This window comes from Thamnophis sirtalis, unplaced genomic scaffold (genome assembly GCF_051295495.1).
Source record: "Thamnophis sirtalis isolate CommonGarterSnake01/CBP01778 unplaced genomic scaffold, rThaSir2_p1.2 scaffold_10, whole genome shotgun sequence".
In the NCBI taxonomy this organism is placed as follows: domain Eukaryota; kingdom Metazoa; phylum Chordata; class Lepidosauria; order Squamata; family Natricidae; genus Thamnophis; species Thamnophis sirtalis.
The window spans coordinates 55,115,273-55,128,711 of NW_028261390.1; the positions used below are offsets into that span (position 1 = coordinate 55,115,273).

Sequence of the window (13,439 nt, forward strand, 5' to 3'; positions counted from 1 at the left end):
CAACTTAATTCTTAAAACTGGAGAAGCTGTTATCTGTATCTGTCGAAGTCACTGCCAAGGTTCTTATCTGTTTGTTATGCTTGGGCTTTCAGCCACCGAGATTTATGTTTCCTGCTAATAAAGTGCTGTGGAATTCCAGCTAAGCTTGTCTCGGCATTCATTATGGGACGGAGGAGGGGGTCAGAACACATATCTATCTGGTTGTTGATCCTGCTTGTGGGCATACGCTCTTTGCGAACCAAACTCTTTTGTGGACCGAAAGAACAGTTTGCAGAAATAAGGTGGGGAACGGTGGTCAACAAACCTATATATATATAAGGCAGGAACTTTCTCTTGTCTTTAGTCTCCACTAAAATGGACTCTATTGCCTCCCCAAAGAGTTTGTTCCCTTTGAAGGGAGCAGTAGCTAGCTTCCATTTATGTTTCAAGTCCCCCTGCCAATGGCGCCACCAAACCAGGCATTGGACCGCAACTGAGGCTGCGATGGCTTTGGGGGCAAATTTTGTGCCATTCAAAGTGGTGTCTGCCATAAATTTCACCATCGCTATCAGCTTGTTGAGGTTCTGATGCAATTGGATATCTCTGGGGGCCACCCTCTCCTGCATCTGGTGAAGCCAGACCAAAGAGGCCCTGCTGAAGAATGAGGCAGTTGTAGTCGCTTTGACTGTCCAGGTGGCTGCTTGATGCACCTTGTGAAGGGTCAGCTCTGCCTTTTTATCCTCTCCCTTTAAACCATCCTCAGCATTGTTGGCCAGGATGTTGGAGGATGTGGAGGCTGCCACTGGACCATCTATTGTTGGTGGTTGGAGCTTTGGAGGTATCTGGGGCCACATTATAAAATATCTTATCATTCCTGCTTGGAGTTGGGAATACCCCTGGTTGAGTCCATTGTCCTAGAACTACATCTAGGAACAACTCTGGTGAGGGAATTTCCTTACTCTCTGTGGTTGGTTTGGCAAATAGAAGCTCATTTGAATCTGCTAACTCTGTTGTTGGCTCAGTTGCAGTTGGGTCACCTCCCATGTGTGTTACTGCCTTTAAATAACAAGGACTTAAACAGGGCTGGCTGAAAAAGTCCTGCAAAAACTGGGTTATCTGGAGCCATCCCCGCATCTTCTGAGAGTTCTGCTTCCCTCTGGTCCTCATCCCCTGAGGCTGATGTTTTGCTCTGCATGGATGAGAAGGTTAAGTGTCACCATTGAAATATTTGCAATTCTCTTCGCTGTTTTGTTGCCATGAAGTAATCCTGGTCTCTGCTTTTTTCTGGCATCACAGAAGCAGTCAACACCCCTGTTCAGCCATGACCTGTGTTAAGCCCTCTGATATCAGAGCTTTCATCTGGTCCATAATCCCAGGTGATCAAAGATCCGCTGTTGTGGGAGTAAATGTGGTTTCAGGAACCAGTTTTATCCTCTTTATTTGCAGCTCCCACTGATTCCAAGCCTGGAAATTTTCCTGTCAATCAGTCAGACTCACATTATCATCTAAACAAAGAGCTGGCTGTAGAAGTTGCTCTCTAGCCCATCTGGCGCTTGAGCACAAATAATCTGTTGCATTAATTCCATTGGCTGAGCTGATGAAACGTGGGAATTTCCAAACATTTCCTCTCCATTTGTTCCCGCCTCCCCTTCGCTCTGCCTCCTTCTCAGCCATGGCAAATCTCTTATCAATAGGCTCTTGTCTTCTACTGGCATCCTTTTCCTCAGCTTTTGAAGCTCTTTGAGTGGAAAACGTTCTGGCTAGTATTTTGGCCGCTGCTCCTCTAGTGGCCGATTTCAGCCCTTTGGAGTCTTGTGCATGATCTGGATTCTGGGAACTGCTGATCCACCCCACATCAGGGGTGCTTGATGTTGCTGAACCCTCTTGGTCAGCCATCTAAGCGCTTTGTCTCACTCTAGGGCAAAGGAGTCTCACTGCAAGGAATTTTGCTGCTGCGGCAGCTTTATTTCTCTCTTTCAATTTCTCTGCTGCTTGGAGTATGCTCAGCCTGAACTGGGCAGTGACTCTAGCCCTCTTGCCGCTGCCTGAGCATTTCTCCTTGGACCTCAACTCTGCCTGGAGTCGGATATGTTGCTTTTCCGGAGTCCTGGAAATTTTAGCCTTAATATTGCCTCTGAGATTGCTATCGCGGTCAGCCCAGGGGCCTGCTGACTGGGCTGGTATGGCTATTGGAAGTCCGCCAGCCAGCTGTGGGGCTATTAAGTCAGGTGGCTCCCCAGAGGAGTGTGAACACCAGAGAAGCTCTGTTTTTATATTTTGCATTCACTTTATTTGTGCAACAGAATAATGAATCTTCCAGAATGGTAGTCACAAGTTTAGTTATCAAAAACTTTCCAAGCAAAATTATTTCATATAGTCAATGAACTGAAGATGGATCTTGACAAGCAGAAAAAGGTAAATACTGGGAATTAGAAAGGCAACCTCTTATAAATAAGTTGGTTCCTTTTAAAAGAACTATCCTATCTGAGGAATCATTTTCAACAAACAAATTGTGATTTGATCCAGTTTTCACTAATCTGTCAGTTAAGATAATATCATATTTTAGTTATTTACACTCTAATAATTATACAAAGAGATGATTATAGTATATTCTATGAGCGATACATCCATGGAGGATGACTAAGAAACAGCAGCTTGCACAGCACAAAGCTGCCAGAATTTTAAGTGCAGTAGCTACTGCAATCACGCATATTACGAGTATGAGTTATCCTGCCTAATTGAAGTTGTTGGTGGACATTAAATGTACATCTCTGAGAAGTGTAGTTAAGACTATTGTCTTAAACTCTTAAATTACTCGCTGTTATCATCTGAATTTTTGTAGCCTAGATCTTGGAGGCCCAATCTCAACATCTGTCAGATTGTAGAGCTTAAGACAACAATTAAATAACAACTATTCACAGAGGAATAAAGGATTTAATCTGGCGATGAAAATTTAATAAAAATGGCAGGAATGTTAATTAATTAATTAATGCAGCAAATCATTTTACAGAATTGTTGGACTTTACAGCATTGCTGTTCAATGTGCAACAATGACACATCCGATTATTAGCTTTACAACTATTTTTAGAGAATAAATTATCATTTTTACTAGTCATTACATCTTGTACAAGTTCCCAAAATGTAATATCCAATGTAAATTTAATAATTTCCTTCTACCTATTATCCCACTGTTGCGTGTCAATTGTTCTGTATGAATTTTTTATCCATTTAATCATATAGCCTGACTTGTTCAGTTATTGAGTTGTATTTAACTGGGCCTTGTGCATAAACCACAGCAATATTCTTATTTTTTGCATTTTTTTCCAAATTTAGTCAAACCTCCTATGTGTTCTATCTTGTTTCTGTAATTTCTTTATTTTCTGATATTGAAACTATTAAGAGGATTCTGACCATTCTTGGGGGAAAAACACCTCAAGATATGTGATCTTATTAATAATTAAGTCTTGCAGTCACTACAAGTTATTATCTTTCCAAATGTCTTTGTACATTCACCTTCATGGAAAAAAATATTAAGTCTAACTTATTTTAGCAGGCTATAGTATGGCATGGTCTGGCTCTAGCCCACTATTTTTAGCACTATTTTGCTAAAAACACAGTTGAGCTCAAAATATGGTTTTATTTGTAGCCATAAATAATCTGCTATAATGTGATATGCATCTCTAATATCATGGTTTGGTTAAAAAGAAAAATTAAAAATAAGGGAAATGCATGACTCTTCAACAAAATGATCTGGATTGATAATTATTAAGAGGATAACTCTGCCCCTTGATAAAATGGGAGAAAAGACTAAAAAGATAGGAAACGGGTTCTATCTATGATTGGATAAAATGTTATTAGGATGAATTCCAGCAGATGTCAACTCCTAAAGTTGCCATAGTAAGAGAAGGGGGGGAGCGCATTCCACTCATAGTATTGACTGAAGTCGGATCTCAGATTACTGCAGCAGGCTTGGAAGGGGTGCACCTCATTTGGGAATATGATTTATGGCACAGACTGAGGGGAGGGGAGGAACAGGGGTAAAGTTCAGATATAACTCAAACAAAGCTTAGATCTGACTGTCTGTCAGGTTTCCAAAAAATGCCCTAATTGATTCATGAGCCTCAGACCAAACTTCAAAGGAAAATTAGTCATTTATTAGGAGCATTTATTTTTGGCAAGATCTTTTCTCAGTCAGACAGCAGATTTATTTGGGTAGCTCCATATCAATTCTGCATCTTGCTCTGTTTTAATCTTCCACCGGTCTTTTCCTCTAAAATAAATATGCCCCATTTTGTATAATAATGAATTTTCTTTCTAATTTTTATCTTGTAAATTTTTCCCAAGCTGATTTTGTAAAATAAAAGTTTTAGAAACTGTCGTATCACAAACATAATAATTTCATACAAATTATATTGTGTCACACATACTGTCTACTTCCAACTGTCATGTTTACAAGTCTAGACAGAGATCTGTTATGATTTAATCACTATGCATCAAATAATACTTGCTCCAAAAGATTTTTGCTAAAATAATTCAACAGAAATGCAAGAGACCTTGTGTAATGTAAGCATATTCCTTTTCCACTATTCATTAAAGTACACTAATGTTTGCAGGCAACCATAGCTTATAAAATTATAGTGCTGGGTTAAGAGTCATAAAAACTTGGATGGCTCAATGCCTAAAGTATCTGTTGTCATCTTTTTTATCAGGTTCAGGCAAAATTCTGAACTTTGAGGACAGTGAAGAAGTTTGATTTATAAAACTTGCTCTTGCACAGTCCTTTAAAACTATGTTAATATCACAGATTGGTGATACATTATAACATGTGTGCAATGAATGTTAATCCCCCCCCCCCCAGAATGTCCATCAAGATGTCAGCACATAGTTCATCTTGGGTGATCCTGAAGCACAAAGACTGAATAAGAAATATCAGTGCCGCGGAAAATGAAACAACAACTAGAAAGTGTTTTTAACTTTGAAAGAAATATTTGGAGCAAAAGAATCATGTTCCATTAAATCACGAGCAACTGAGTTTGACGTGAAGATTTTTCCTTTAACCTTTTTCTAGGTTAAGATGGAAGCTTCTGTTGGAGTATTCATCATCTTTGAATAAGATTTATCTGATTTTCCCTCTTTCTTCTCTTTGATTTTTATCAATATCTATCCATTCAAATTGTAATCATGTGAACACAGAAATGATGCAATGGCTGCAACTACAAGGACCAGTCATATTTCCTTCTCTAAATACTGTTGTAACTTTAAACAATTGTTGAATGAGTGGTTGTAACCCAAGGACTACATGTAACAGAATCTTGTAAATCTGGATGTACTTCCCCCCTCCTAGAGTTTATCATGAGTGCAAACTAGGGAGGGGCTTGTCTGAGATGTTTTCTCAAGTTATTTTCTTGAGATGGGCTCAAGCTCTTATCTGACACTATTCTTACTAGAGTATCTTCTTTCTGATCCTCACGGTCATTCCCAATTCCCATATCTGAAGAGGTCTAGAATAACTCTCCATGGCCATCTCAGAACAATTCTGCACAGCAAACTCCCTACATGGATAACTCGCTGCAGCTGGCCAGAGGGAGAGCTGGGTGGGTAGGCAAATGAGCAGGTGGGCAGAGCACATTGGGATAGGTGGCAAGGAGGTGGCAGCAGCTGGGGAGTTTCCATTTTCACATACCGCACCATAACATATTGGTAGCTGCAGCAACATGGTGGTCTATCATATCACCACTCTACAGCTGTGAAACTCTTGGTGTGATATATTAGATTATTTCTGACATTTATTTATAAAATCAGTTATGTATTTTCTCATATGAAATATTTCAGTTTTGGATGTAAACAAATTTCAGAATGTTTCAGATTTTTAATGCTATAAGTTCAACACATTTAGTTTAAAACTTGCATTAATTAAGCCTCAGAATAAATGACTATGCTATGCTATACATCCTAAATAGACTTTATTCAACTTCCATGATCCCATTTCTTCTGTTTCATTATTCATTCACCTCCACTCAGAATATTTATTTATATTTATTTAATATGCCACCAATCTCACTATCCAAAGTGACTATTTATGCTGGAAATTTATTTTAACAACCAATTGTTTTTCCTTTTCCTGAAAGGGGGACACCAGGAACTAGAACAGGAGTAGAGTATATGTTGCTTCTTGAAAATAGAGGCATTAAATTATACCAATGATTTAATTAAAGGGTATTGTAAGAGCTTGCCTCTCCAATCTTCCCAAGAAAGCAAGACTCTTGCAATTGTAGTTGTTCCAAAAAGAGCTTTTATTGAAAGGTTTGTGATAACAAGAGATCTGAAGTTTCTCACTTAAAACCAGCTATTTAAAAGCAATTCTAACCAAACCCCTCCCATACTACATTGTTGCAGGGAAACAGAAACTTTACATAGAGATTAACACAGTAATGCAAGAAACAGAAACTTCATATACAGATCACTCCATTCCTCCCCTCCTTCTCCCACCAAAATGCCAGTGTCCCTGTAGAAATATATGGGACCTGACAGGTATTCTGGCATCTTAATCATATTTGCAGGCAGTGAGACAACCTGATGATACATATTAATTTACTAAATTGAAGTAACAGCCTTCATGCATCTCAGTGTATAGTCATGCCAGCTACATGACTACCAAGATTTCTTCAGACAATGCTGGTTCCCTTGGCTAAGAAACAGAGATGAGCACCACCCTCTAGAGTTGGACACAAGTGGACAGAGGAAATCTTTACCCTTTACCTTATACCTTATATCTAAATGTACTTTGAGAAAAGTGGTTCATTTCCGAAAAAACTAACCAGTTAGAGAAGGAGGACTACATTTTTCAGATTTAAGCATATGTTACGCATTCCTCAGAACCACCAAAAAGATCAAACTATAGAATTTTTATTATTTCAGGAGCTACAGTATAAGTAACTTATGCTAGAAAGTACAAGATCACTTAGATATGAGTCAACTGAAAGTGTTTCAGAATCCTCTGTAGCATCACAGTTAAAATGCTTTTTACAAAGCTATGGGGAAAAGGAACTAGACTTCAATGTGCAAACCTCAGTGCAAAACTAATTTTGTATATCATTTTTTAAGATTTTAATTTAAGTTTAATTTTTTAAAAAGCTATTGCTTTGGATCCATTGGTCTCCTAGGTGGTGGGTTAAGCTGACTCTTATGTGTTCAAATAACATTAGGATAAGATTGTTCTTGAAGACTCATATTCTTGATGAAGTCTTTGTTCTTCTGCACATCTGTGAGATAGAAATTAACAGAAGAAAATAGCTATTGCATGTTCTTACAGTTGCCAAAAAAAGGCATTATAAGGGTGGAAGCACATGCTGTCTTCCACCAAATGTACCTAGCCCAAAGAACCTGCCTTTTTAACATATGTGAGAATGTATTTCACTGTCAAAAGTTGTATTTTGAAAATTAATTTCAGCACATAAACTTATTTATATGGTTAATTTCCACTATAAATAAAGTACATAACTATTGTTGAATGAACAAATCTAAATCTTCACATAAGACTACTGCTATATAAGATATCCTTTCCTTTTTTATGTGTTTGCAAATATTTTTAATAAAATTTTAACAATTTTTGGTAAAGAACAATACTTGTCTTTTTTTTTCAAATGGCTTGGTGCTTTCTCATAAAACAACAGCAGTATCTCTCATATACTAAAAAAATCATCAAAATTTAAAACATTTGTTTCCATGGTATTAATATATCTATATCTATATAAACCTCCAATTTTACGTGGGAGAAAACCCGAATAACCAAAGACCTACATCTATATAAACATGCATATACACACCCATACATACATATAAAGGCTAAATGGATGGATGGGCATATATATGTTCCAGCATAACTCTGGAACGCCTCGAGTAATTTTGACCAAACTTGCTACACAGATGACGTACCCTCCAGAGACAAACACTGTGGGGATAAGAGACCCCTGGGTGGGATGTTTGTGTGTGTCTTTGTGTATGTGTTCCAGTATAACTCTGGAATGCCTCTAGCAATTTCAACCAAACTTTCTACATAGATGACTTACTCTCTGGAAAAAAAATACAGTGGGGATAAAACCAGAAGTGAAATCCTCCCATTTGGCCAAATCGGTAGGGACGGTTGTCTCTGCTTCTGCGAACTGGTATTTTAAAAAAAAGCTTCTGAGGATTGCATGGCTCAGCTGTGAGCTGTGCAATTGACGGAAGCTTTTTCACCGCTTTTTAAAGCATTTTTTTCCTGCCAGTTCGGGCGAATAGGCAGGAAAAAATACTTTAAAAAGTGAGGGGGAAAGCTTCTGATGATTGTGCGGCTCACAGCTGATCTGTGTGATCCTTGGAAGCTCTTTTTTCCCCACTTTTTAAAGCATTTTTTTCTGCCGGTTCAGACAAATAGGCTGTGAAAAACATCTGAAAGTCTGTTTTTAAAGTGTTTTTAAAGACTTTTAAAGCACTACTTTATAAGCTGACAGTTGCTTTTCATCCCAACACTCCACTTTGCATTGGCGGGCCTTAGTTTGAGGTTGCCTGAGCTAAATTGTCCTTTTAAGCTTTACAGTAAGGAACTCTCTTTTTGTTCTGAGAACATAGTTTGAAAACTATGGGAATGGCAGAGGAGAAAGAAGAGAATTACCTAGAATAATGTATGTACATTATTCTTTGTACATTATAAGATGTCAACATTCAGCATTTGTACATTTCAAAACCCAGAACTCGGAGGAAGAACCCATAGAATGTATCTGTCTACAGTTCTAGGCAATTATTCACAATGAACAGAATAATCCTAACTCCTAGACCTCTTTGCTAATGAAAATTAGGATAAGGCAGGCAAACTCTTCTGTCAGAGCAAAATAAATCTTAATGGAGACTACATCTATCTTTCATACACCTTTATATCTACAAAACAACTGTACTGCTATTCTGGTCAGCCCTCAAAATAGAATATTTTACTAACAGAACAAAGGAGGACCCTTCTATTCTCTCACATGTCTATAATCTGTAAGGCTGAGCTTTCCATTGCAGTCTGGAGCTAATTTTTCTTGCACTGTTCTCATCCACATGATTATATATTGTTCAAATTATAAACTCAGCAAAAAGCAATTATCTAACCACTACATGTTTGACAAAATCAGCCATCAGAGAATTGAACAACTATATAAAAATATATGATCGCTCATTTTACAGCAAATCTACCATACGATCAGGAAAAGCTGGCATAGCCACAGCTCAAATAAAGAGTTATTCTGTTCCTGTGTTGGAACTCCATGCAAGACAAATAGAAACAACAGAAGATAAGAAAACAGAAAGTTTAAATCAGTAAGTAGTAGTCAAGAAGGCCTCCAGAAGAAAAGACAAGATTCTACACTATCTTTAATTCAAAGAACACATTAACAAAATTCTATCTACAGTACACCACTGGCTACATAATTTCTGGCAAACAATATTCTTGCATTTTATTTTTTAATATAGTAAAGATTTGTGAATCATCATTTATTCATACAGTGATGCCAGAAATAATCAAAAGAGGTAAGAGATGTATCAGCCTATTATTTTATTGTTAAATCAATACACAGTTACCTGAACAGCAAGGTCAATGTTTAGACTTTTTCCAGGACTCAAATGCAAAATTTTGATGCAACATACAGAAATAATTCTTTCCCCAACCTACTGATTCTTTAGCACTAAATGGTTGCCTTTTTTTCTTTTTTCTCCTAAATTACTGTTCTCTTGTTCTAGCTATTAAAAATATAAACTGCCTATTTCATTTAAATCTTTTTTTTTTTGCTGCTGCTGCTGTTTCTGACGTATGTGGCAATAAAGATTTTGAAAAAAGTTGTCAAGTTGTGAAGTGTGCTTTTGCTGTTGCAACCATTATCGCTTCTCAGCTTGCCAATGAACCAGATGGGAGGGGAATGGGAAGATGGAACGTAGAATCCAGACATCAAGAAGACAGCCATGGGAACCAAGGACACTTCGGCATGTGTTTGCCAAAGTCAAAGACTTTTTCCCATAAAAATACAATGAGACTCAATTGGACAGTGTGACCTGGTCTAATGGGGGGGGGGGATCTATACTTTAATTATGTGGATTTGTGCAGGAATTAGTCAAATCTAGTTTTGCCCTCATCTGTGCTGAAATGGTGTATTCAATAATAAAGTTTTGCATTAGGACCATTTCGGTTGTGTTTCTTTTGGTTGGGTTTGTCAGTCGGAACGTTGACAAAAGTACTATATTGTGTCTGTATATTTCAGCCAACTGAGAAGGTTTATTTGTGAGTGAGTACAGGTTTTCTTTGGTTTACAACGATTCATTTAGCAACTGTTCATAGTTACAAGAGCACTTAGGACAAAAATAACTTAGGACCAGTACTCACACTTAGGACCGTCACACCATCCCTATAGTGACATGATCAAAATTTCACAGCTTGGCAAACAGCATGTTCTAGAGCCACGTGATCCCCATTTATGAGCTTGCCCGATAGTTTCCACAAGCAAACTCAATACATAAAGCTGGATTTGCTTAATAATTACAATGATTTAACAACTATGACAAAAAATTTGGGCCTGACTCACTTAACAACCACCTTGCTTAGCAACAGAGATTTTGGTCTCAATTGTGGTTGTAGGGAGAGGACCACCAGTATGTGTGTTTCAAATCACCATATTTCTATAGCATGTAGTTTATATCAGGATATTTTCAAACTGTATTTCATAGAATCCTAGAAGTCTATGAAAACTTCAAGGGATTCCGTAAAAGGCTAAGAGGAGAAAAGGTTCAATCAAAACACAGCCAATTTTCTATCCCTAAGCTTTGCCTCTTGATCAGGATGTAGGAATTGTTTTCTTTTTAACAGATTTTCTCACAGATTTCACAGCCTTGTATTCCGCAACTTACTGTCCAGTTCTGTTTCAAATCTATGTTAAATTTTGTAGAATAAAGAAAATATTTCCTTGCCCAGGTTGGCAACAAAAGTCCGTGACCCGTCAAAAGCGCGTTCCACAAAAGCGCGGTCGACGAAATCGCGTATGTGACGTCATCACAATGCGACGAAAAAGATCGAAAAATTGAAATAAAAATTAAATTACAGCAAGCCGATTCACATAAAGGTAAGGGTTAGGTTAAGGGTTAGGGTTAGGGTTAGGTTTAGGGTTAGGTTAAGGGTTAGGTTTAGGGTTAGGTTTAGGGTTAGGTTTGGGGGGGTTAGGGGAAGGTTTTAGCTTTATTTTTACATTTTTCGATCTTTTTCGATCTTTTTCGTCGCGCTGTGATGACGTCACATACGCGCTTTCGTCGACCGCGATTTTGTCGTCCGCGGTTTTGTGGTAGAACCACAAAAGTCTCCCCTAGTGAAAGGCAGATCAGAGATAGGTAAGTTTAATTCACTCCAAAAACAACTGCAAAAAGAGAGAGACCTGGGAAGCTATGGATGAAAGACGGGTATTTAAATAGACAACATGTGTCATCATGACTTTCTTTAATAGTTCTAGCAGAAGTAATTTATGTTAACTGTGCTACATAGTGCTTTTAACACTAGTTATTTAGACAGAGAAGCTATTAATTTTCATTAATATTTCCAATATTTCAATGCTAGTTTAATAGTCAAAGTTCTTTCCCTGATAGGATTAAAGTACCACACCAGGGCCTTGTGGCAGTTTATATATACTGAAATAACTAGCATTACATACAGTATTAAGTTCCAAATTAATCCCAAATATAAAACAGAAAGTGCTACTCATCCAAGAACTTCATACCATCAGTACTAAAAAGTGATTTTAAACATGAAAGGTTTGGAAACTACTTTCTTAAACCTATGCTCAACATTTCACCCACAACTTAAAAATTCCTGCAGGAAATTTTACTACTAGGAGAACATTAATAAACAGAATTATTAAACCATGGAGTTCTAGCAACATTGTAGGATCTTTTGTTTGTTTCAGAATCAAATTATTCATTACCTCCCAGTCCAGGTCTTAGCCGATTATCATAACCATCCAGAAGTCTGTCTAGAATTCTTGTGAAGATGGTAATGTTATTTTTTGCTTCATCTTCATTGGGGTCAGCCAGTGCTGATCTAACAGACATTGGGAAAAAAATAAACTAAGTATGCTCCATGTACATTCATTATGGTTTGAATATGTAGTGATCAATCGTTTTTTAAATATGGGACCTTTCATTTAACATCACCTTTTAATATATATCTAATGCTAAAATAACAGCAGTTACTTTCCTGTTTCTAATTTCCTGCTGTTTCCTGCAGTAAATTCTACTCAATATTAAATACTCAAATTATGTGTCCTTTTCCACTCTTTAACCAATAACTTTGCATGATGTTGAAAAAGCTAAGGTGGATTAGATATGGTCAGTACTTGAATGGAAGACCACCAGGAAATCTTCAACTTGTAGCCAAGATAAGAATTTTGAAAATGCTATCCCAGGAGAAAAGTGACAGCCACTTCCATATTTTTAAGAAAACGGCACATCATGTCCATGAGGTCACCAGGAATCAATTCTGACTTGAGGGAGACTTTGTTTTACTTTACATAAGTGGATATAATCCAGGAAGGGGTTTCTTTTCTATGTATAGAACTCAGAACCAATGAAACAAAATATACTTCATGCATATGAAATATGACAGCATAGCCACATGACCATGGAGACATCTTTGAACAGGGCTGGCTCTTTGGCTTTGAAACGGAGATGAGCACCACACCCTAGAGTTGGGAATGACTAGCACATATGTGCGAGGGGAACCTTTACCTTTTTAAGTTTCAGAAACAATTCAAAAGAACTGCTTCATATCTTGAGTTGGCAGAGGTGGTTTTTTTTTTTGTTGTTGTTCTTTAAAGCAACCTTTTTAAACACTTCTGCATGAGTTTGCAGTAGCATTTTTTAGGATTTGCAAAGAAACCTTTAAAAAGATCTGCTGCTTTAAAAAATAAATAGCAGAGAAGTGCCATGCTCAACTGAGGTATGAAGCCCTTTTTTTTCAAATAACATTTCGGGCATGCATAGCTGCAATATTTATGCAACGTAAAAGTAACAATTCTTCAAAGTCAAGGCTGACTCTTGTGACTACATGGACACATCTATGTAGCTTCCGTGGCAACAGCACAAAACTGGCTTGCCATTACCTTCTTCTGGGATTTGTTCAAAATTCAATCTAACTTATAGACCTAGGGTTTCTCATAGTCTACTACCCGAGTATTAACTAGATGTACCAAAACTAGCTAGATGTTGTCATGTTTTACTGCTAGCAATTACCGTATTTTCCGAACTATAAGATGCACCGGAGTATAAGACGCACCATGATTTTGAAGAGGTTAATTTTTTAAAAACGTTTTTGCACTCTGCATGTCTTGTTTTTTGCAAAAAAAAGAGGGGGGCATGCAGAGCTTTGGGAGGCTTGTGGAGTGCTCCTGGGGCTGGTGGGGCCAAAAACG

The 13,439-nt window shown here is 37.6% G+C and overlaps 1 protein-coding gene across 1 annotated transcript in view; it reads right to left on the minus strand.

Annotated features, from left to right (window-relative positions):
• Positions 1-13,439, minus strand: part of GABRA2 (gamma-aminobutyric acid type A receptor subunit alpha2) — a 127,467-nt gene that overhangs the window by 110,545 nt on the left and 3,483 nt on the right. Inside the window, exon 3 of the mRNA XM_087724643.1 lies at positions 11,955-12,070. Within this exon, the coding sequence (XP_087580769.1) occupies positions 11,955-12,070 (116 nt within the window). The remainder of the gene's footprint in view (positions 1-11,954; positions 12,071-13,439) is intronic.